Source organism: Elgaria multicarinata, chromosome 9 (assembly GCF_023053635.1).
Source record: "Elgaria multicarinata webbii isolate HBS135686 ecotype San Diego chromosome 9, rElgMul1.1.pri, whole genome shotgun sequence".
In the NCBI taxonomy this organism is placed as follows: Eukaryota; Metazoa; Chordata; class Lepidosauria; order Squamata; family Anguidae; genus Elgaria; species Elgaria multicarinata.
Window position 1 is genome coordinate 86,383,008 of NC_086179.1, and position 25,838 is coordinate 86,408,845.

A 25,838-nucleotide genomic window follows, 5' to 3' on the forward strand; every position below is an offset into this window, starting at 1 on the left:
TAAATACACAGTTGATCCTTGACCAAGGTTTGTTTGTTTTTGCTACCCTGCCAGAGAAGGTTATTCTTTTAAGAACAGACTCAGTGAAAGGTAAGTCCTAGTTTTAACTTACTGTACATTTAAGGAATTAATGTGTGCAAATAAACAATAGCAGATACTGCCGTGGGCGGGGCTGCAATTCTGGGTGCTGCATAACTCAGATGACAAACAGGTGTTGACTAGAATCTAGTCCTTTGGATGTTGAGGCATGCAAATGGAGCTTCCTTTCAGGTTTGTCACCCTTCTGCCCCCTAGATCAGATGATTATTTAAGCAGGTTTCATTTCTCTGTCTTACAAAGTGACTTGGTGTTAGGAGTATTTGAGATCTGCTGAAATTGGTTTCAGTGCAAAACTAGCTGAAATGCCAATGATGCATAATTCACCGGTTGTCTGAGGCAAGGAAGAATTTCTTCCAGTGACCAGATAGAGAAACTTTTGTAAACCAGAAGAGAGTGGGTTGTTTGTTCCTTTCAGGTCATCCGTATGCCGGTACAGAGGAATAGCAGTGGTATTTGTTTAAAAGTGGGCTAGTAAAGGTTTTGTGGGCTAGTTTGTTTTGTGAATTTGGGCCTATTCTACACCTACCATTTATCCTGGGGTGGTCACAAGGTCATCCTTGCATGTCCAAATGATGCACAGCCAATCCTGGGATGTACCGGGGACGAGCGCTCAGTTCTCCCAGGATAGTTGGGACTGCATTTGTCCCACTTTTCCCACTGTCTTGGGACCATCTCGAGCTCTGCAGGCAGTGTGGCTCTCCCTCCCGGGGTCCTCCCTTTTCCCCACGAGTAGCAGGACTCAGGAAACGGGCACGGAGCTGTGCGGGGGGCATCTGTGGACATCGAGGGTGGGGGGGAGAGCATTCTCGCCATCTTTAAGATGGTGCTTGGCGTCTTCCAGTGCCAAGTTTCTTGTGTGTGTTTTTAAAAATCTCACCTTCACGCAGGATCGCGCCTGCGCAATTGCCTCCTTTTCCTTTTCTTTAAAAGAAAAATGGCGCCTCGGAAGATCCCTCTTTACTTCCTGGACAACTTGTTGGCGTGTGGCCCCTGAGGGACGATCCAGGAAGTGGAAAACTCCGTGATTGTTCTTCCCCACTCCCAAAGGGCTGCAGGTGTAGATGAGCCATTCATTGCGAGGCTGGTGTCGATGCTTAATTCTGTTTCCCTTCGCAAGCTCACATTCTCCATCGTTCGAAGCGAACCAGGGAACGGCTGTATAGTGAGATGTCACATGTCATGCAGTAGCATTTGCTGGCAGTGGCGTTAGTCCATTTCATTCCACATACATCTCCAGAAATGTTTCCCTTAATATGTAAAACTTGTACTCTTTACCTAGTTTAGAGTTGGATCCATTTATCAATGCTTGTGTTATTGGTGGACTTCCAATTCCGTAGTATTATGTGCTTGGCAGCCTCTGCTGAACCATTATCTGAATCCATCTGCTAATTTCCATTTCCCAGGGATATATCCCACTAGAGAGTGTGTATCCCCTATATCCTGGGATGCTTCTAGAGTCATATTGGTTCTTATTAGAACTTTTCCCCCCCAATTGGGAACCAAAAACCCAGTTTTTTTTTAAATTATGCCAACCAAATGGTTTCAATCAACAACAGATAAACACCAAATTAAGGATTTTTTTTTAGTTCTCACTAGCAGCCTGTACAGACTGTTAGAACACAAGTACTGTGCCTATTGCAGTGTGTATAATAGGAGTATGAAGAGAAAAAGATGTTCAGTTATGTCATGACGTAGCGTATATGGGTCAATCTCAGCATCATAGGTAAATGACACTCTTTGGGGAAATGCTCCTTTTCCTGTGACAGAAATAGCAGAAGGACCCGGCGTGAAATAAGTCATTACCAGCTGTGGTATTTTGAGACACGCTGCTTTAAAACTGGTTGAGGACGCAATCAGCAGTCTTCGGATACACATGACAGCCTTTAGTCTCTCGCTAAGAGAGTAAAGCCCTTGTGAACACTATCTCCCCTTTCAAAGAAAATGTGGGTGGTGGGAGGATGTGACTTTGCTATCTTTACAAAGTGTTCTATTGATGTTCCATCCAGCAGCCAGATTCCAGGGACATATGCTTTAAGTTTTAAGAGCATTTCATAAATCTGCAATGCTTATATACTCATACTGTGTGTGCATATTCTGCCTTATCATTATCTGCAAACACAACAATACAATTGATCTATTTTTAATAGTGGATTTTGGACACACTGGACAGTTTTACATGATTATGCAGTATGGGTTGTTTCCCCTGGTCCTGCATGTGCCCACCATTTGGCGTGCTACATGGTCAGTTGCTGTGTTTTATTTGTGTTGCTGTGTTGCTGTGTTCTCCACAGTTCAAGAAGGACGCAGACAAGCTGGAGCGTGTTCAGAGGAGGGCAACCAGGATGATCAGGGGTCTGGAAACAAAGCCCTATGAAGAGAGACTGAAAGAACTGGGCATGTTTAGCCTGGAGAAGAGAAGATTGAGGGGACACATGATAGCACTCTTCAAATACTTAAAAGGTTGTCACACAGAGGAGGACCAGGATCTCTTCTCGATCCTCCCAGAGTGCAGGACACGGAATAACGGGCTCAAGTTAAAGGAAGCCAGATTCCAGCTGGACATCAGGAAAAACTTCCTGACTGTTAGAGCAGTACGACAATGGAATCAGTTACCTAGGGAGGTTGTGGGCTCTCCCACACTAGAGGCCTTCAAGAGGCAGCTGGACTACCATCTGTCAGGGATGCTTTAGGGTGGATTCCTGCATTGAGCACGGGGTTGGACTCGATGGCCTTGTAGGCCCCTTCCAACTCTGCTATTCTGTGATTCTGTGATGAACCTGGGCAGGATCTATACTACTGCTTTATTACAGTTTATAATGGCGTTGACAATTTTTAGGGCCCGTGACACTTTCCATATGTTGTTTTCAAACCATTTTCAGATTGTTATATCCTGCTTGGTCTAGATTTGGCCCTGGTGCGCAGTGTGGCGAGGGTGGCTTCTCCACAACTACAAGCCACGGGTTGTGGGGTGGGTTAGAAGTCGCCTCTGTTGTGCCGTGCACTGGGTTCAGACGACACCACAACCAGCAATGTGGTGTGGTTAATTGAGTAAATGGCAGGCATGTGCCGGGGTGGAGGAAAACACGCCATGCTGCATGGCTTCGCCTTGCAGTTGTGCAAACCCAGCCACAGCCAGTGTTTCCTGTTTTTATTGTCTTGCTGTTGTTTGTATGGCTTTAGATGTTGATTAGGTTTTAATTTTTGTAAGGTGCCTTGAAATTCTTGGAGTGACAGTATTAAAAAAAATTGGTTCAAATAGCCATACAAGAACATCTATTAAAACCGCACACTTTAGTCGAAGTAAACAGTAATTATGTATAGATCCCTTTCATCTTTATGTAGACAGTTTTCCAAGGGGGCTCAAATGCAGTTACCTCTGAAATAGATGAAAGTTTTGGTTTAAAATAGCAACCAATTTAATGAAGAGATTATCACATTCCAGTGAAAATACATAAATCATTTTTCCAGGTAGAAGAATTCATATATGCACAGCAGCATTAAAAGGGTGCACAAAATAATTGAGAGTTGACCAGGATACTATTATACAGTTCCAATGTTTAATCGAAGTAATTTAGCTATTGTGCCGGTGTTTAGCTATTTGTGTTCAGCTAATCTGAACTAAATTTGGACTAAATACTAACCCTAGATTACTGAGCACCATTAATAAAAGAGGTTTGAATCCACAATTCACTAATAAGCATTGACAAGGTGGTCTGAGCACCAAGGTCCTTCTCCAAACATGTAGATCTGTGTCACTGGTTGAAGCTGGCACCCCAGGCAGATCCAGTTTGTCTCCGTGGCTGTGTCGGCACTGCATCTAATCCTATAGCACTGGTGAAGCTAAGGAAGGATGAATCCGAACACTGCTTGGCTGGGAGATCCACAGGGAACCCCATGTATGGGCTAAAACAGACATTACTTTAGGGTGACCATATGAAAAGGGGGACAGGGCTCCTGTATCTTTAACAGTTGCATAGAAAAGGGAATTTCGGCAGGTGTCATTTGTATATATGGAGAACCTGGTGAAATTTCCTCTTCATCACAACAGTTAAAGCTGCAGGTGCCCTGCCCTCTTTTAACACTCTAGTATAGCTCCTGCACCTTTAACTGTTGTGATGAAGAGGGAATTTCACCAGGTTCTCCATATATACAAATGACACCTGCTGAAATTCCCATTTATTTATTTATTTATTTATTTGTTACATTTATATACTGCCCCATAGCCGAAGCTCTCTGGGTGGTTTACAAAAGTTAAAAACTGTAAACATTAAAAGTATACAAAATTTAAAAACAACAGTTTAAAAACATCAGTATCCATTTAAAAACAACAGTTCTGGGGGGTCCGTTAAAAAACAAACTTAGTGTTGTTAAATGGTGTTAAATGCCTGGGATAAGAGAAAAGTCTTGACCTGGCGCCTAAAAGATAACCGTGTTGGCACCAGGCGAGCCTCATTGGGGAGATCATTCCACAGTCGGGGGGGGGGGGCACCACCGAAAAGCCCTCTCCCTTTTCTATGCAACTGTTAAAGATACAGGAGCCCTGTCCTCCTTTTCATATGGTCACCCTATGCAAAGTCAAAATGAAAAAAGACGAAGCTGCTAGATACAGAATGGCCCTTTCTATACCTAAGGATTATCCCAGGAAAATGGAGGGATCGTCCCTGCCTGCTCCTGGGATCCCCTGTGTGTCATTTGCATGCACAGGGATGATCCCAGGACAATCCCGGGCAGTGGCGTAGTGTGGGTTGCCGGCGCCCGGGGCAAGGCAAGTATTGTGCCCCTAATCCGTGGACCTTTAGCACTCCCTGAGTCCCTTCCACCAGTTCAGTATTGAACCCCTTACCACCCCCCAAGCACATGTATTATATTTTAAGAAAATACTGATCTATTTAAAGTAAAATTAATTTAATACTAGTATACCGGTACTTACATTTATTTAAAATTGCCTGCTTTTAATATGTGCAAATTTTTCAATAACAGTATTGAATCTACATTGAAATCTCTCTCAATTGACAGTATTCCTCCTCTTCCTGCATTGTGCACCTGATTCTTTTTTATTTAGCATCTTGGCTGATATGATGACCTTGATATGATAACCGATCACCTTGCAGGCTGCATTTCCTCCCAAACAGGCCTCTCTAGCACATGCATCGCTGCTCTGTCCTCCTTCTGGATGACTTAGAAGGTAGCCAGAGCAGCAACGCGTGTGCTAGAGAGGCCTTTTGGGAGGAAATGCAGCCTGCAAGGCCTTCCTGACCTGTGCGCAACAAGAAAAATGCTGTAAAATGTTACGTGGCAACGTTTATTTGCCCCGTCTACACAGTTGGATCTACACAGATTTTAATTTTTTTATTTATTACTACTTTTCTCTCTTTTTTTGAAATTTTTGCGCCCCTAAGAATTTTACGCCCAGGGCAACCGCCCCTGAGGGCCCCCCCACGCTACGCCACTGATCCTGGGGAAAAAGGCAGGTGTAGAAACGGCCAATGTCTGTTTTGGCCCAAAGCTGTCCTGAGCTTTCTAAAGGATAGAAGTATGGGACAGCTAACATTTGACATCAGTATAGCTTTGTTATTCATCAGTGGCCCCAGCAATTTTATGAAATGATGGGTTATTCCTTTTATGAAATGATGGGTTATTTATGAGTGATGGGTTATTACTTTTTGCCAGGTGGATTTAATAAATGGGAATTCTGTGGCATCTTTGAGGGGATCACTTTATCTTTAAAACGTACCATTTTATTTGCTCTGCTACGGAACTGTGCTTTGAACATTGGAGTTGTGCCAGATTTTGCTGAAGCGCTAGTCTAGAACTGTTTGCTTAGAGTTACATAAAATAAGGTCTCAAGGTAGTATTTGCACAGGATTTGTTTTCACGAAGACTTTTCTGTGTTATATCACAAATGCACATTTGGCAAATATCAATTGAAAGAGCTGTTGTTGTCGGAGCAAATGTCCCATAGGATGCATTTATTTATTAGATGAAGCCGGTACAGTATCTCTAAAGATGTTGGCTCTCGGAAGACTGCTCTGATTTTCTGTGGGGGGAAATATCGCAACTCCCCCCTGCCCCCACCCCGTTGTGTTTCAGTTCCTGCCACACTGAGATATAGCAGACACAGGCTGTCTTTTCTAATCTTTCTCGGCTGTCTTTTTTAAAAAAAATTCTTCCCGATCAAAAGATTAATATTATGAAAACTTGTAGAGATCATCTTGAAAAATACCCATACTCAGCTGAGACTTAATTCAGATACCATCTAAACCATGGTAACCATTGTTTAGAACCCAAACCAAATTTCTAGAGTTCTGTAAGAAAATAAACATTTAAATACTTTAGAGGAATGTCTTCAGAGGCCTGAGGAGTGGTTCTTAGACATAGGTGGGGTTTTTTTAATGTAACTGTAAGCACCCAGGATGTAGCCTACTGATCATTACGCTAACATAAAACAGCAGCAATCATTTAACCAGGGCAAGCAATCCCTTCAGTCCTAATAGTAAAGTAGGGTGACCATATGAAAAGGAGGACAGGGCTCCTGTATCCTTAACAGTTGTATTGAAAAGGGAATTTCAGCAGATGTCATTTGTATATATGGAGAACCTGGTGAAATTCCCTCTTCATCACAGCAGTTAAAGCTGCAGGTGCCCTGCCCTCTTTTAAATCAGGTCACTCTAGTATAGCTCCTGCACCTTTAACTGTTGAGATGAAGAGGGAGTTTCACCAGGTTCTCCATATATACAAATGAGACCTGCTGAAATTCCCTTTTCAATACAACTGTTAAAGATACAGGAGCCCTGTCCTCCTTTTCATATGGTCACCCTAAGTAAAGCTTTTCATGGTCCCAATCCCTTGCATCACTCACAAGTACAGGGAATGTTTCCTTTTGGGGTTGTCACATGGCCCACAATATGGCCAGTGAACCAGAGAGGGTGGGGCTGTGCTTACTGGCCATGCCTCCTAAGGTTAGTTCGCCTTCCGGCAGCTGTGTGTGCAGCTTTGAACAGAAAGCAATCCTACCTATGTACAATGAGAAGGATCTTTGGCCATTTCTACACCTGCCTTTTTTTCCCAGGATCTCCCCAGGATCATCCCTGTGCATCCAAATGACACACAGGGGATCCCGGGAGCAGGCAGGGACGATCCCTCCATTTCCCTGGGATAATCCTTAAGTGTCTAAGGCCTTAGCTAGACCTAAGGTTTATCCCGGGGTCATCCCTGTTCATGTAAATGACACACAGGGGATCCCAGGAGCAGGCAGGGACGACCCCGGGATGATCCTGGGATAAACCTTAGGTCTAGCTAAGGCCTTACTCAGAGGTGTTGAACCTCTTTCAGCCCATGTGCCGAATTTTGGAGAAGCTCTTGGGGGCTGCTTCCGGTGGTGAGTGGGGCCAAAGGTAAAAGGGGGTACAGCCAAACACCAACATATGGTAGCTTAAAGCTCTTACTGCCAGCAATTAAGCCTCAGGGGAGATATTTCAACCCTGTAGAATGGGGAGAAAACTACACAAAAGCTGGGAGAACATCATATGACTATGTTTGGGGGAAAGGTGGTGGGGCCAGGGGAAGGAAAGGCTGCGGCCATCTGGAGAACCCTGGAGGACTGGATTAGAATCCCAGCCGGGCTGGATTTGACTACGGTACCTGAGGTTCAACATATACTATATGTATTTTCTCTGCAATGACCAGGCTCTCACTATTTTAAAACCCAGGGCATGTCGGAGGGAGGTGGGATGATCCCGGACTTACCTGCTTCTGGGATTGTTCCAGGGTGTCTATACGCGGCACGCGACGTCCCGGGAGAAAGAGGACGTCGCGCCCACCATTTTGTTTGGTTTTTTTAATTGAAAAAGAGCGCAGGAGCGCTCCATCGCAAAGGTACATTTTTTAAAAAAGAAATTATTCTCATTCCCCCCCCCCCCACACTCCCGATGGGCATGGAGGTCCTGAGGAGCTGGGACGAAGCCGGGACAGCCAACCACACATCCCGCAGCCTTGGGATCATCCCGAGACAGCGTGAAAAATCGGGATTAAAGGGTAGGGCGATATCCCAGGGAAAGGGAGGGATCATCCCTCCCTGCTCCCGGGATCCCCTGTGCGTCATGTGTATGCACAGGGATGATCCCAGGATGATCCCCGGGATATCGCCCCATTCTAGACATGCTCCTAGAAGGGTGATTATTATTCTGGATAAAGATGCACTAGAAAAACTTAATTGCCCTATCGTGGATTAACAACAGTTCAAAATGTACCTCAGCAGGTGCACTTTGCGAAAAGGGCAGACGGTGCACTACATGAGGCCTTAGTAATTCTGTGTGCATGCGCTCTTCGCTATTGCTGAGATTTAACGTCTAGAGATCCCAGGAAGGGAGTTGACTGCTAAAGGAAAGCAATGCACATAAAAGAATTACATCAAGAATTCAAATGAGGCTTTCCCAAAGGCAAAAGTAGGGACAAAACAGGGACTGCCATTTATCCTAATAAGTGTGTGTAAACAGTGCTGAATTTTTTTTTAACCATGAATTTGCATTGTATTTCAGTGGGACTTTTGTTTCAACAAAATAATCATTTTTCTCCTTTTAAAAACTCGTTGACTTGCAATGATTAGGGCACAGTATTAAACACAAATACTTCCCCAAGTGTAATCATCTATTTAAAGGGGAAAGAAAAATGTCATTTACTGTTTGGAGTTTGTTTGATCTGTCTTATTTGTACTGTCTCTTGTTTTGCTTTGAAATTACAATGGAAGGGTAGTTAAGCAAACCTTAGGGGGTTCTCCTGTGTCTTGATGTGTTTGAATCTCCTTTTATAATACTACTACTGCTCATTTGTTTTAACAGAGGGGGATTAGTTAATAAGCTGTAGCGCAAAATCCATTTAGGCATGTGTCTCTAATTACGTTAAAAATACTTCATGATCTCATTATTTCAAAGTGCCCTGCAAATAAATAACTTGAGGCAGCAATCCTATCCATACTTACAGAGAAGTAAGGCCCACTGAAATCATTGGGACTTTCTTCTGCATAAATAAGATCAGGATATATGTATAATAGGAGCTCCATCACATTGGGGTTAACACACTCCCTACCTTCGCTTCTCCACCCGTGTTTTCGTTCCGTAGTTACTTCCTCTTTTGAAAGGAGGAAGTACAGAATGAGCATGAGGCCCATTGTGTCCGCTGTTCTAATGGCGCTGCTTCTCTTTGAACCAACAGGAGAGAGCAGCAATTCGGAGTTTTAAAAAAACCGGACTTAATGAGGGCTTTTTTTGTCATGCAAGGAAGGCCAGAAGGCGCGCAGGAGGCAGGTGATGTCATGTGAGGAACCTGAGCAAACTCCTTGACTGCCCAGCAATGAGCATGCAATAAAACGCTTGTCGGATGGAGCTTTAGTTCTTTAAGAGGAGAAGACCAAAGGGTTCCTTAGAGTATGACTGGAGTTGACACCTTTAACATGGTAAATTTATTGATAATTCACCTATTGGCATAGGATTGGATTCAGATTTAGTGCTATCGTGTCATACTACTAGGAATAGACATTTCAGTGGATTTATTTCAGTTATTTCAGTGGATCTATTCTATGATTACATCTGGATCCAGTGCTATATCATTTGGCAAATTGAGTAGGATATAGATCATTCTAACCACAATGAAATTATAATTGTCATGCAGTCCTAGGCACATTTACTCAGAACTCAGTGGAACTTATTCCAAAGAACATGTGCATAGTATTGAATCTCTACAGTACATGTCTCTGCATGTCTACTCAGCAATAAGTCCCACTGAGTACAATAGGTCTTACTCCCCGATAAGTGTGTATAAGATTGCAGCTGTAGTCACATAATTTCACTTATTTTAAATGCTAACCATATGGAGTTGGAAAATAGGTCACTGAAAACTGTTATAACCCCTTATTACTTTATACAACAATTTTTGTTCAGGGATGTACAACGAAATTTACTGTGGAGGAATGGATTAATTTAAAGTGGTTCATCAACCAGAGTTACATATGCAGCATGTAGTATCTTCAAATGCAAACCATATGTACTGAATATACAAACAGGAGATCACCAGCCACAAAACTACTGAAAATCTCCATAGCAATTGAGACCATTAGTTACAAATTTCAGTCTTTGAGATTGCACTATTTTGATAGAAAACATATCGATTAATTCCATCAGAAAGGCGTAAGTGTCAACTTTGATTCATCGTCCACATGACAGTTACTTATAGTTGTCCAGTGGGATATTGTTTGTTGTGACAAATTACGCACAACAATAACCCACAATAAGCTTTTAGTTAATAATGTGTCAGGGCACTGGAAAGGCACAGGGCACAGGTTCAGTACTGAGCCCACAGACTCCGGATATGAAACGTGGCTCTCATTAAGGCCAGCCTTGTTTCATTTCCTAAGCCAATCCAGAACTTTTTAAATCACAGGAATGTGGGCATGGGAGAAATCTTGAGAGTAGAAAACAACCTTTCAATAATGTGTAGCTGTGTTGACTTGAAATGCTTTTCTAAAAGTTGAAGAGGTAGTAAATGGGTTGTTATAAACTGCACAAGTTCATGTGACAGCTGTGTGTGCCCTGTAAGTTGTATTTTTTTCCAAACTCCTGCTCTAATGTATGTGATCCTCACTAAATCTGCTTGGACAGAATGTTTGCTGTGAGCAAACAGTGCATGTTTAAACCAGAGCATCTGGAAATTTCTCATGCAACCACTTGCTTGGCTATACAGGTTTAAATACCTATCCCACTGTACCAGTCTTTGGGTCCCATCACTCGCCCGAAGACGAGTGATGGGATTGGGGGCATGTGTGTAGGGTTCTCATTCAACAGTGTATATGTGGCTGCATAGGAGTGGTGACCATGGAGAATATTCAGATGTTAAGCTTCCCTTAGTCATATCCTCTTTGGGAGAAGCTAGTCACAGCACAGAAATCTTGGAATACATAAATGGAAAAGCCCTTCTAGGTTTTTCCCCACTGTTGCTTCTGGGCAGGGTTGTTCTTTCAAGGATATTCTTCAGGGCTTTGACCTTTGTCATCAGAGAAGACTTAAACACTAAGACTTTTCACTCCAGTGGGATTGCTATACATCTTTCAGGCTTGTAGAATTTTCCTCCCCCTCCCCTCCCCTCCTCTCTCAGATTCAGATTTTGTTTCCTTGATTGTTACTGTAATTATTGCAGTTTTAACATACCTATCCCCAGTGGCACAAACAGCAAACGGATTTAAATGGAAAATATTACAAAATAATCTCTCACTCCCAGGCCCAGACATTAAAATGCTAAGTTTCAGCCTGAAGCCAAGCTGTACATCTGTTACAAAGCCCCATGATACTAGGATTGTGAATGGAAACCCTGAGACGCTTAATTCTGACCGCGCCAGCCAATGCTGTGGTTAGCTCAGCCAGTTCTGCCTACTAGAAGGAAATTTTTCATACTGTTTTATCCCTTGCAGAGGAATTCACTGCAGTGCAGGAGAGGCAGCTTGTAAGTGCAAGCTCAGCAGGAAGCATCTCCTTATGGCCTTTCTACACGTTACAGTTGTAGGTGTACTGCAAAGATTCTGTTTGTAGTCCCCCGGTGTAAAGTGTGGATGCAACAAGAGGTGTTTGAAAACAGATGTATCATACAGGAATACTTGTCAAAGAGGCATATTGGCTGCTGCTCCTTGTTGAGAGTACATTCAGTGGCAAACCAAGGTTTGTTGTTGTGTAAGCTATGAAATAGCCCTTATTCTGTGTGGGGCTCTCTAGAAAGGGGATGGATCCACAGTATCTGTCCAGTTCTGGTCCATGTCAGCTTTTATTATTATTGTTATTTATTTATTTAGAATATTTATATACCGCTCCCCCTTGCAAAATTTCGGAGCGGTGTACAAGATAAAATGAAAATAAAAACAGAATAAAACAGTTAATACAAAATTAAAAGAAGCAAAAACAGAGATTCAAGGCTGCATATTAAGGAAAGGCTTCTTGGAATAAAGATGGTTTCAGGAGGAGCCGAAAGGAGTACAAGGTTGGCGCCTGCCTGACCTCCAGAGGCAGGGAATTCCACAGGAGGGGAGCCACCATGCTGAAGGCTCTTCCCCTGGTGGATTCCAATCGGAGGATGGATCTATGTGGAACCACCAGGAGCAGGCCCTCGGATGACCTCAGGTTGGTAAGGGAGAAGGCGCTCTCTCAGGTATCCTGGTCCCAAATTGTTTAGGGCTTTGTACACAAGTACAAGAACCTTAAACCTGGCCCAGTAGCGAATAGGCAGCCAGTGCAGCTCCCTCAGCAGAGGAGTTACATGCTGGAAAGAGGCAGCTCCAGACAACAGCCGAGCTGCAGCATTCTGCACTAGCTCCAGCTTCCGGAGCAGCTTCAAGGGCAGCCCCACATAGAGCGTGTTGCAGTAATCCAATCTTGAGGTTACCAATGCCTGTACCACCGTGGCCAAGCTATCCCTGTCCAAGAGAGGCTTATGATTTCAATAAGCTTTTCTTATTGTTGCATGGTGAACAGCGCATTCCCTCATTTACACAACTATTGAAGGTCAAGAATTTGTGTCCATCTTGACATCTGGTCACCCTAATTGCTGCTTTTCTCTCCAATAGGGATTTATTGTCCCCCGAGGGCGAACATTATAAATGGGTAGCTCTCCACTTGCCTTCTGAAGTAGTACAAATCTAGGAAGAGTTTTACTACTTGCTTTTATGCTGATTATATAAACTTTGCCTTAGGTGTTAAAATAACAGGGCTGTCCTTGAGAACAGGAAACCTTTGGATGTATCAAGTCTGTCAGAGATAGCCATAGCCATTCTCCTTTTGAATTAACACTTTTCTAGCCCATCTCCTAAGAGAACAGGGTCTTTCTACCTATGTGCCACTCATCCGATTAGTGAAACACGTTGGACAGTTACCTCTGACCACCCTGGTGAAGCACCTTTTTTATTCTCCCAGTATTTTCACAGTCTATAAATTAATTTTAACTTTACTGTTTTAAATTTGTATTTTAAATTTGTATTTTTGCACTTCTGCTGTTTTTATCTTGGTTGTGCTTTTATATCGTATTTTATATTATGGTTTTGTTTTGAATTGTCTTAAATTTGTAAACTGCCCAGAGAGCAGTTTAAATAAAATAAAATAAATAAATAAATAAATAATGTGGAATATGGTTCTTTATTCATTTCTCTACTCGCCATCTCCAACCATCAAAAGATACTGTGGGCCTTGCTAGACGAGGTCTTAGCTCGCTGTGAGGCCCGGTTTCCCTGCTGTGCGTCCAGATGACACACAGGGGAATCCGGGGTCAGGCCGCGCTGAAACCTCCCTTAACGCGCCATAAGCGAATTCGCTTATGGCGCGCCTTTTCCGCAGCCCCGGCCTGAGGCCGGGGCTGCGGAACGTCTAGCAAGGTCCATGGCTTTTTGCGGCTACTCACTTACGAGTAGCCGGGAAAAGCCACGGACTGGGCACAGCGCTCATACAAGCGCTGTGCCCATCGGGCCAGGGGGGGGAAGGCCGGACCCGGCAGGAGAGGGGGGGTAGAAGGCCGGGCACCGGCATGGCATCGGGGAGAGGGAAGGCGGGCACCGGCATGGCATCGGGGAGAGGGAGGGCGGACACCGGCATGGCATCGGGGAGAGGGCGGGCGGGCGGGGAAAGAGTGGGCAGGGAGGCATCAGGGATGGCAGGGGGGGATCAGGAGCGGGGGGGGGGCTTAATTTTTTAAAAAAGGCACTTACCTTGTCCGGCGGCTTCGGGGCACACATAGCCCTTTTAACCCCCCCAAAATGGCCGACGCTACAGGGCTTCCGAAGTCCCTGCGCGTCGTGCGTGTAGGAGGCGAGGTGGCGCGCACTAAAGTTAGCGCACCATCGCCCCGCCTCCCTGCCGGCTTATCCGGCATGGTCTAGCAAGGCCCTGTGTGTGCTGAAACTCTCCAGATGACCTCTGTGTTATTTTCTCCCAACGTTTAGCATAGATTAGCACAGGTTTTTAAATGTTTTTTTAAAGTACCCATCTGCTTTCACTTTTTGTCTCTTATTATATTTCTTTAATACACATTTTTCAACTTGGATCTGAAGTTTTAAGTGATTTTCTGACAAACTCAAGAGATACTTCTCTTCTTAGCGAATTAATAACTCAGATTCACCTACTTGTGCCTGTTTGTGCATAAGGAGAAATAAGAGAACAGGCTTCCTTGCCCTTGATGCTGTGGGTTGGTTTTAGTTAGTTGCTACCTCTCCCAGGCAAATATTTAGCTTGGAGCTCAGGGCTTTCTTCCTTGAGCAGAGCTTCGGCTATTGGGCGGTATAAAAATGTAATAAATAAATAAAAATAAATAAATAAGTTAGAGAAGGGAAAGCAGTGGCAGAACGCTACTGATCAGATGAAAGCCTGCTTAACTGGCCTGCCTTACTGTGGCTTCATTTCTCTTGCATTCCTGCAGCTTTTGTACTCTGAATTGTCTCTTTCTGAAGTAGCTCCCCAGGTGCCAGTGGAATTATTACACAAGTTTGTTTGTAACATTACTTAGGGCCCAAAAGGTCTGGACCACTGGCTACCCCTGACCTAATCTGTTAAGGGTGATACTGACACAGTTCACATGTCACATGGACAAGCGGCATGCTTGTGGGCAGTGTCCAAACTAAAACCATGGACCTTTGTTCCATGATTTCTTTAGTGTTACATGTGAACCCAGACCTCTGGCTTATCTCTCCTCTGGCAAGCCAGAGAAATAACCCACAATTTGTTTTGGGGTTATATCTCTAGCTTGTTGGGCAAGAGACAAGCCAGAGGCCTGGCTATGCACATCACAGTGGTTTGTTAAGCTGCGTCCGCTGTGATTTGTTTAGCAGGAACAATTGGGCAATGTTTACAAGCAAACAGCTTGTAAACAGTGGGGGCCTTACTAGACGAGGCCTTAGCGCGCCTTCTCACCCGGTTTCCCTGCTGTGCGTCCAGATGATGCACAGGGGAATCCGGAGGCAGGCCGCGCTGAGGCCTCCTTCAACGCGCCATAAGCGAATGCATAAGCCGGCAGGTCTACCAAAGCCCTGGGGCTGTTCACATGACTGCGGTGCGGGTGAGATATTTAAGGCTGCCATTTTGAATATGCAACACCCCCCCACACACACTGTTAAAATTAAGGTTGTAAGATCCATGGGGCAGGCCTCTGTTTTAAGTTGTTTATATACCTCTGTAAACGTACCCTGTACAATGCTGCTGCTACTCAATTGTGGTAGTAGTAAATAACAATAAGCAGATAAGTATACACATCCTCAAAGCCTTCCAGTATACTTAAACACAGGGGACTCATACCATTCCATAGAAAGCTCTTTAAATTCCCAGTGCTGGGTTTTAGTTCTAATGGAACATTCATGTTCAGGAATGCTTTTAAAATCATTCACATATAAAAACATTTTCATCAAAATGGGTCATCCAGGGCACATGCTTAAAGCAATCTCATGAGCAGGATTAATCCCAGAATATAGTTCATGGGGTCACTGTTGAGCAAGCTTTCATGGATGACCCAACCTTATAAAATGCTTTCACAGGTGTGCAGCCAGGAGAATCATTCAAAGTGCTATCATGTAAGGGAAAAATATTTCAGCACTGGCCCTTAGTTTTGATGCTGCCCTGACTTTGTGACTTTCACTTATCATGTAATGGAACAGAAGACCAAGCTAACCTAAAATTAATTACAGCATGGTTATCCTGTTACCAGCTTGAGCAAATTATTTTTCCAGTCAGAAAAACGTGAGCCTGAACTCTATTAAACTCCTGCTAAAGTGTAAAATCTACAGGCAGCTGAAAATCTACAAAAATCTTTAAGATATATTTCTTTCCAGTAACACATTTCCTGAATGTATTAGGGCAGGATGTCCAGCTTGAAATACAATTTTGTGTGTGCAATTTGATATATTTGTATTGTAGCGTTTTAATTCATACTTCAGACAGACCAAGGCTGTGTGAATAGGACTACACAGATACACGGACATAGGGAGGGAGAGAGAGAGAGAGAGAGAGATTCAGGAGAAAAGTAATTGCTCTGTCACCTTGGGCTCAGTTTAATTCTTCAGTTACTTAGGGAGTAATGAGAAATATACATCAAAGTAATGGGTAAAGCCTACAGAACAGTGTTTTGGGTTATAATTTAGAAGTTACAGGCTGACAAGGAGTTTTGCTCATGAATCCTTGAACTATAACCTTATAAAAGAATGCAAGTATTAGCTAGCTGCCAGAGGTAGTTCAAGAAAATGTAAGCTGCAGAGAGAAAATTCATGACCATTCATAAAATGGTCATGAATTATTATTTCTATTATTATGCTATACTATTATTATTTAAGTACCTACAAATGGAGTTTCTTACTTTGTGCCAGGCCATTGCCTTACCCTGAACCAAGTGGAATAGTATATTTCTGTTGCTCGGCAGCGTTCAGGGAAGTAGTTTTGTTTTTGTTTATTTGTTGTACTTTAATGACCCCAAGGCAAATGACCAAAAAATAAAATAAAATGAACAAAATAACACCAAACAATAATATCAGAAGCATCCGTAATAGTAAAATAATGGGCAGAAGTTGGGATGCTCCCAATAGAGTACGCCATCTGGAGGAACATGTTTTTTTATTACCTCAAAATGAAAACATTTATTTATTTATTTATTTATTTATTACATTTTTATACCGCCCAATAGCCGAAGCTCTCTGGGCGGTTCACAAAAATTAAAACCACAATAAAACACCCAACAGGTTAAAACACAATTACAAAATACAGTATAAAAAGCAACAAATAACCTAGTTAAGCTGGTGGAGAAAGATCAGCGAAAATACCCCTCACATGGTAACTGGATAGAAAGGTGTGAAGCCAAGCTAAGACAATTCGGAATAGATCCTAAAACGATATTAGAAGGAAATATAGACCAACAACGAATGGCGATTAGACAAACATTGAGGAATTATTTCGGTAAGCTTGATATTGATGCAATTAAAGCTTCCAAATTCTCCAATATTTATCCTTTCTTAAAATTAAAGCATACAGAAGAAAAATACCTAATTGAAATTACGAACCCAGTCTTCCGTAAAGCTCTTACAAGCCTGAGAATGCAGACCATGCAGACGAATTTTAGAGAAGGAAGATTTAATAATATACCTAGAGATCAAAGAATTTGCTGTTGTGGAGAACAAGAGGTGGAGGACTCTGCTCAATATATATTATACTGCAGATTATACAATAGCCCTGGGAATAAATATTTAGCTAGGTATTTGGCCCCTATGGTGCATTTAACAGACCAAGCGAAATCAGGCTACCTACTAACGGCAGAGAAATCGACCCTATTGAATTTGGCCTATTTTGCGGTAAGAGCTGCAAAAATTAGGAAGGAACACGTTCAGGTGGATGATTATAAACAATAGATATACCATAGATATACAGAGTACAATGAGAAATTAGGATATGTTTACTGTAAAAGATGTGTGCTGATGGGAGTAATTGATGTACGGAGTTCGGCTAATTTTAATTTTTTATGTACTAATGTGTGATAATATGTGTTCGGCTAAAATCCATTTAGGGTAGCCATGAATAAAATTTGTTTTGTTAGTAAAATAATAAGGGTAATTGTTCAAGCACATTTTCAACCTCTTCCGAAACTTGCTGGAATTTAAAATGAAACTTTTCATCAGCTTGTTAAAACTGCCTAGGGATTGCACTGGAGTGACCATGTGCCTTGCTTTACAGAGGACAGTTCTCTATTTGAAGGCATCCTCTATCTGAATGGCTGGCAAGTCCAAGCCCGGTTTAGAGAGGAAGAACTAGCAGAGGTGAGAGCACTGAGCAGGGGGCTTGAAAGGTGGCCATCAGCAGACTGAGCAGGCATGCAGGTCACTATGACGAGATGCAATGTATTTCTATGCAAATTACAGTAGTTATTTCTAAATTTGTATTTATATATAAAAATTAGCACATGCAATTTTCATGCAAATATGTGTCCTCTTTCATCCTCTTTTTCTGAAGATGCCTAAGCTGCCCCCCTAGATGTTATTTATTTATTTATTGCATTTATATCCTGCCTTTTTTTCTCCAAGGAATCCAAGGCGGTGTACATAATCCTCCTCTCCATTTTATCCTCACAACACTGTGAGGTAGGTTGGGCTGAGAGTCTGTGATTGGCTGAAAGTCACGCAGTGGGTTTCCATGGCCGAGTGGGGACTAGAACCCGGATCTCCCGACTCCCAGTCCAACACTTTAGCCATTACACCACACTGACTCTTCGGTGGGACCAGGCATCCTCCTGAGCAGAAAAGATAGTCCCAAGAAGATCTCTAACCTTGCTATATCTAGTGGTTGTGACTAGGAGGGCAGGGTGAGGAGACTGTCTAAATATTCAATGAAATATGCAGGGCCTTAAATGGGTTAAAGATTAAAACAAGCACCTTGAATCAAGCCTGGAATCGAACGAATGAATTAACAGCCGTTGAAGCCCTTCTAATATGGGAGTACTATGGTCAAATATTTAAACTTGTGTACGCTGATGCATTAATTTGCTACTGGTTGGAGACTTCCCTGTGCTGACTATTCTGGTATGTTAATGTGACTAGAAGCAATGTGCAACTGTTTAAGGAAGTGACATGTTGCCTGTGTAGTGCCAGAATATACCTCCCTGCCTCTCAGATTGGCTTGTGAGTAGCAAAAGCTGGTGCTGTAGACCTGCTAATTTTTACCTCCTTCCTACAGTTATACTGCTCTGATGCTTTATCACTGGTGAGGATATGAATAACTTGTTGTTGGTGGTGTTGGTGTGTAATCGTTTGTGCATACCCAGTGGGAATTTTGACTTCTGTGTGTTAAGCTGTAGTTTCCCATGACAATGGGGCTGTTCACATGTAATGGCAGCAAATCATGGACTAACTAATCAACCCATGATTTGCTGCAGCACATCCTGGATGCGTTATGTAGCCTTTTTGAATATTCAACAGGGTTGCTGCATGGTGTCCGAACTCAGACACTACTGGGAATTGTGGGTTAAATGACCTATAGTTAACCTAATTACTAATTGTAAGTTAACTGTGGGTTGTTTCACCCATGATTAACCAATAGTGGTTTTTTAGCCATGGTTTGTTGTTGAGTTTACTCTGGGTTGTTTAACCCCTAAACAACTCAGAGTTGCAAGCTTGGATATCATGAAACAACCCAGGAATGTGGGGTTCCTGAGACGGTAACTGAAAGCAAAAGTGATGAGTGCAGCATTCTCATTCACTCCCATTCAGCCATGGGAATGAAACAACCCAGGAATTGCTGTTGCATGCGAACTGGGCCATACAATGAGAGGGCAGGGGGTTGAAACACTACAGAATGATCAGCTCATAAGAACATAAGAAGTGCCCTGATGCTGGATCAGACCAAGGGTCCATCTAGTCCAGCACTCTGTTCACACAGTGGCCAACCAGCCATTGGCCAGAGATAAACAAGCAGGGCATGGTGCAACAGCACCCTTCCACCCTTGTTCCCCTGCAACTGGTGCACACAGGCTTACTGCCTCGAATACTGGAGATAGCACACAACCATCAGGGCGAGTAACCCCCCTTTAAAGCCATCCAATTTGGTGGCCATCACTACATCCTGTGGTAGTGAGTTCCATAATTTAACTATGCGCTGTGTGAAGAAGTACTTCCTTTTATTTGTCCTGGATCTCCCACCAATCAGCTTCATGGGAATGACCCCTTTGGGTTCTAGTATTTTGAGAGAGGGAGAAAAATGTCTCCCTATCCACATTCTCCACACCATGCATAATTTTGTACACCTCTGTCATGTCTCCCCTTAGCCTCCTTTTTTCCAAGCTAAACAATCCCAGTTGATGTAACCTTCCTTCATTGGGGAGATGCTCCAGCCCTTTAATCATTTTAGTTGCTCCTTTCTGCACTTTTCCCAGCTCCTTTCTTGGAGTATGAAGTGGTAGGAAACTTGTACAGTTGTTTGCTTTTTTAATATCCCAAAAGTGTTGAAGGGTTAAATAGCTGATATTTGAACTGTTAGTCCAAAAAGCTGTGGCTGAAATAGGAAACACACACCATAATTTTTGCAACTGGAATCATACTACAACAGTTGGCAATGGGGAAGCTTTTTCTACTTTCATTTTTCAGGCTCCTTTCTAAAACCAAGGCTAATTTTATTCTGAGTGACTGAGTCACCGTCTTATCACACAGCAGCAGACACTTCATAATGCTTGAATTAAATGAATCAATATCTAAATAAAAATATAGATCACAAGATAGCCTCTGTTATATAAAACCTTAACAACAACCGCTGCGGAAAAAAACAAAGGACTTCTCTGCACGACCTTGATCAACACAGTTTTAATGGCAACCGTGATGTAAACCTGAAGGAAATTGCAAGTGTAGGGCCCCAGGGAAGATACTTTGGCCCCACTTGACAAGGTTTCCTCTCTGTTGCTACTTCCTCTCCTGGCAATGTTGTCCGGTGCCCTACATTTCTGCTTGTGGAAAGCAGATTGCTTTGCAACATAAGCTGAAAATTAGGTAGATTGCAATCCACACTTTTCTGTTGCTTCAAAGGAATCAATGGGACTGCTCTGGGGGCAGATGGATTGTGAATTCTGACTTTTCAGAAGAACTGGTTTTTGAGACGAGACAAGGAACGTGTCCCCCCCCCCTTTAAATGAGATGGGGTTTCATGGTTAACCTCGCAGTCTCTGTGTGTGCTTGAAGCTACTCCCCCATCTGCTTCCCCTCTGCAGCACTTGCCTTCTATTGGGAAGAAAACTGGCACTGAGGGGAATTCCTCTGTTATCACTGATCACAGATCTGAGCCCCCAGACCCCAAGGGGTGGGGCTTTTTGAGGATGGGGGCTCACAGAGGATTCTGAGTCTTTACAGATCAGATGGGGGACCTCTGTGGGCCAGTTTAGGTCTATGGGACAGAGTTTGCCCTCCCTTGTTATAGGCCCTTTGTGTCACTTCATCCCTGCTGAATTGGTAACTGCAGTACTGTCTTCTGGCTGTCTGAAGTTTTTATTTTAATTTTATTTATTTTATTTTTATAGCGCCACCTTGCCATTGCTGGCATCGTGGCGCTTTACAATAAAACAGGAAACAATTTCCATTAAAAACCCTCAACCCACATTAAAATTCAAACCATCCCTCCCCCAAACTCTTGTGAAAGTAAAAATGCCTTACAGAGGCATTTAAGACACTTGGCAGTAGGAGCCTGTCTAATCTCCGCTGGCAAATTGTTCCACAACTGGGGACTAACCACCGAAAAGGCCCGGGCTCCTGCTCATTTCGAATTGTAGCGGGGGACCATCAGGGCGCCCTGCTCCTGAGAGCGAGTCTGCCAATGGTGGGACACAGGAGTGAGGCGAGCACTCAAGTAACCAGGGCCCGGGCAGTGCAGGGCTTTATACATAGAGCTTGATCACACCAGCGTTATACTGTGCAATCACTGCGAATTGTGTGCAAAGGACTCCGAAGTTTTCCAGTTTAGAATCTGCTTTGACTGTGAAGTACTCCCATGCATCCTGCTTTAATTGTGCCATAAAGCCCAAAGACCCGACCTATTTTGCTACTAGTTTTGGAGCGAGTCATTTGTTGTTTTCTGAGCAGCCACTGGGGGTGCAGGAGCAGGAAATGATACTCTTAAGCTTCAAATTAAACAAATGCTTACATCTGCGTAAGCTTTAAAGATAAAGACATCAAAATTGGCACAGTAATAGATATTAAGGTGAGCTTTAAGCATACCAAATTTGAATCGGATTGGGTGATCTGTTGGGTTTTAATGATTTTTTCACATTCACCCCCCCCCAAACCCTTTTCCTGGTGTGCAAAAGATCTTAGGAGTGCTGCCGCCCGGGTTGTGATTTAGCTAGCAGCAGCAACAACAACAACAACGACCACTTAGCGCTATAGGGGATAATTCGAGGGAAACGGGTACGTGGGATGAAGCTAATAGTTAACAAAACCTTGTAGCTCATCCTAGCAGCCACCGGCAGTCAGTGAAGCTCTTGAAGCATTAAAGTGATAGAAGACCACTTCGGAAGCCCCTTGACCAACCTGGCTGCTGCATTGTGGTGCTGCTGTAATGATGCAGAGAGCAGGCCAACAATTTCTTTTGCCATAACCTTTTATCAGCTTAGGTTGATACACCAACTACGCCCTTATCTGGACAGAGATAGCCTAGCTACAGTTATCCATGCTCTGATAACCTCTCGTTTGGACTACTGCAATGCGTTATACGTGGGGCTGCCTTTGAAAACGGTCCGGAAGCTTCAGCTGGTACAAAACAGGGCAGTGTGTTTACTAACAGAGACTGGCCAGCGAGACCACATTACGCCAGTCCTTTTACAACTTCATTGGCTGCCAGTCCAGGTCCGGGCCCGATTCAAAGTGCTGGTATTGATATTTAAAGCCCTAAACGGTTTGGGGCCAAGTTATTTGAAGGAACGCCTCCTCCCATATGTACCTGCCCGGACCTTAAGATCATCTGCAGGGGCCCTTCTCCGTGAGCCCCTGCCAAAGTAAGTGAGGCAGGTGGCTACTAGGAGGAGGGCTTTCTCCGCTGTGGCACCCCGGTTGTGGAATGTGCTCCCCAGAGAGGTCCGCCTGGTGCCTACATTGTACTCTTTTCATCGCCAGCTGAAGACCTTTTTATTCTCTCAGTATTTTAACACTTAATTTTGACTTAAATTTGGATTTTACTGTTCTAACTCTGTATTTTAATCTTATATCCATTTTGCTGCGTGGTTTTATCCTGGTTGTGCGTTTTATACTGTATTTTGTATTTGTGCTTTTAACCTGTTGGTTGTTTTATTATGGTTTTAATTTTTGTGAACCACCCAGAGAGCTTTGGCTATTGGGCGGTATAAAAATGTAATAAATAAAGAAATAACCCCACCACAATCATGTTGAGAGTAGATACCTGGGTCTTGTTGCAAGAGAGTCCATTTCAGATCCTTGGTGCTTTACATATTTCTTAACCTCTGCAAACATTTTGGTCATAAATGCATTACTTGCTTACGTGGTTTATCAGCAAAGCATTTTTGTCTCGTGATTTTCAGTTGGCTGACTGAACTGCTTTAAGGAGACTAAATATTTCGAAGGTAATTTAGGACAAAGATAAATAAATACACTCAAGTAGACTTTGAAACATTTATGCCTGCACTGTACTTGTTTTGTAAATTAGATTTCGGGACAAAAATATAGTCAGTTATATTGCTAACAGTTGGCCCTTTCATAAATGTATACTTTATCTTCACTGTTTAAATTCCATAATTCATAGTGTTGTGTCAGTAAATCTGCTTCCTTTCCAGCAGGGATCCTCTGTGACAGATTAATATGATGTGAGGAAATACAGAGAAAACCAAGTGATTAGATTGTGAATCTTGTTTAGTCAGCAGTAAAGAATATTTGTATACAAATCCAGTCTGTAAGGTAGACTGTTGTATTAGTCAAAGTATTCAATAAGCAGGCAACCTGAAAAAATAAACACTGCCACCCCGGGACACTATAATTTCAAATAAACATAGCACTCTATGCAAGGGAAAACTGACACTCTGTTTGTGTATTTGTAGCAAGGAAGCAGCGAAATAGTTCTACTATCAGTTTGGGGTGGAGAGGGGTGTGTGAAAGAATCAATGTGTAGAAAAGTACCAGTGTGTAGAACTAATGAGTTCTCCAGAAATATTTCTGAGAAATCATCATATGTTATCTGAAAGACATGGATGGAGTATGAGTCTCGTAATTCTTCCTTAATTGTGCTTTCCCCATCTTTTCTTTTCCAAGTCCCAAGAGCGTCTGGCCCCAGATAGTAATCAATTAATCCATCTCTCTCTCTCTCTCTCTCCTCTCATTGTATTTCTCATTGCATAAGGAGTGCCTCCTTCCTGGAAAGAAGTTGTATTGACACATAGTCACCAGTACACCTAGGGGTGACCACATTTCACAAGTTTTAAAATCTCTTCACTGGCTGCCAATTAGTTTCCAGGCAAAGTATAAAGTGTTGGTTATCACCTTTAAAGCCCTACATGGTTTGGGTCCAGGCTACCTGCGGGATCGCCTTCTACCATACAATCCGCCCCACAAACTCAGGTCCTCTGGGAAGAATTTACTCCAGTCAACAAAAACAAGGCTGACAACTAGTACCCAGAGGACCTTTTCCTCTGCCGCTCCCAGATTATGGAATGACCTGCCGGGAGAGATTCGTCAATTTAACAGTCTTCCGGATTTTAAGAAAGTTATAAAGACTGATCTCTTCCAGCAGGCTTACCCAGTTGAATTTTAAGATGCTTTTTAATAATGTGCTGCTTTTAATAATGTATTAGTTTTAAATGTTTTAATTATATGTATTTTATGGCATTTGCATTTATGTTGTACCCCGCCTCGATCTGGAGGGAGAGGCAGTTTAATAATAATAATAATAATAATAATAATAATAATAGGTCAGATTTGCACCCCTATTCTAAACACATTATTTGGAAGAAACCCCTATTAAAACCCCTGAAGGAAATGTGATTAGGATCAGGGTATTCTTTTAGAGGAGACACACACATAAGATAAGGAGGAGCAAAGCACAAGGGTTAAATGTTGTTGTTGTGGCATGTTGAGGAACAGACCATAGTCCTGATTCCATGTCTGTGCAGAGGTTGTACTTGCCCTCACACACCAACATAGTATTACACTAACAAAACAGGTAGATTCAGTAGAAAATCTCAAAATCCCATCTCCTCTTCCTCCACCTCATCAGCCACGTGAAAGGATAGGGTTACAACTAGTCAATCACAGCACAATACCTGGTGAGTATAAGCCCCTGAAAGGGAATACAGACCACATACCAAGGCATATGGCAGGGGGTTACATCACTGTGCCCCCATCACAAGTACACAAATCAGAACGTCAGTGATGGGGAACTTCATGAAGGGGCCCTGAACGTAAAGGGAGTACTTTGCACAAGCAATCAAGGCTGAGCACTCATATAAAGTAGCTGTTGCTCAGTATTTATGTATTTATTATTGCATTTATATCCCGCCTTTTTCCCCCTGCAAGGAATCCAAGGCGGCGTACATAATCCTCCTCCTCTCCACTTTATCCTCACAACAACCCTGTGAGGTGGGTTGGGCTGAGAGTCTGCGGCTGGCCCAAAGTCACCCAGTGGGTTTCGATGGCCGAGTGGGGACTAGAACCCGGATCTCCTGACCCCCAGTCCAACACTCTAGCCACTACACCACACTGGCTCTCAGTAGGTGTTGTGGATAACAGCCCTGCTTACGTATGCCTATGGTGTGCTTTGGTGATATACGGACACCTAAGAAAATGCTTTTTGGGGAGAAGGGCAGCTCTTTGGAGAGTAAAATCGCTCAATTTTTGTCTTGTAAAAAAAGTTAATTTTACCAGTAATAGTAAATGTGTCAGCTGGAAATGTGTACATTTCAGTTAAAAGCTGCAGCCCGTCACCATTATTTCTCTAAAAAAATTCATCATATGATCCCATTTGTTAATTGGTATTGTGGAGAGATCTCTTATTATTTTAGGAACAGCTCTAATATATTTTATTACTGTGTCTGTTTTTCTTCTTGGGCGCAGCCTTCCCCAACCTGGGGCGCTCCAGATGTGTTAGACTACAACTCCCAGAATGCCCCAGCCAGCTGGGGCATTCTGGGAGATGCAGTCCAACACATCTGGAGCGCCCCAGGTTGAGGAAGGCTGGATTAGAGCCTTGTCCATTTATTGTAATATTACCAGC

General features: G+C 43.1%; 1 protein-coding gene across 2 annotated transcripts in view; it reads left to right on the forward strand.

Annotated features, from left to right (window-relative positions):
• CAMK1D (calcium/calmodulin dependent protein kinase ID) overlaps positions 1-25,838 on the forward strand; it is a 277,010-nt gene that overhangs the window by 54,984 nt on the left and 196,188 nt on the right. The window contains exon 1 of one of the 2 annotated variants that reach the window (XM_063134289.1): positions 232-270. The exons of the other annotated variant lie outside the window; for it this stretch is intronic. Coding sequence (XP_062990359.1) covers positions 248-270 — 23 coding nt within the window. The 5' untranslated portion in view covers positions 232-247. Of the gene's footprint in view, positions 1-231; positions 271-25,838 lie in introns of those variants that run through there. 2 annotated transcript variants of the gene reach the window in all.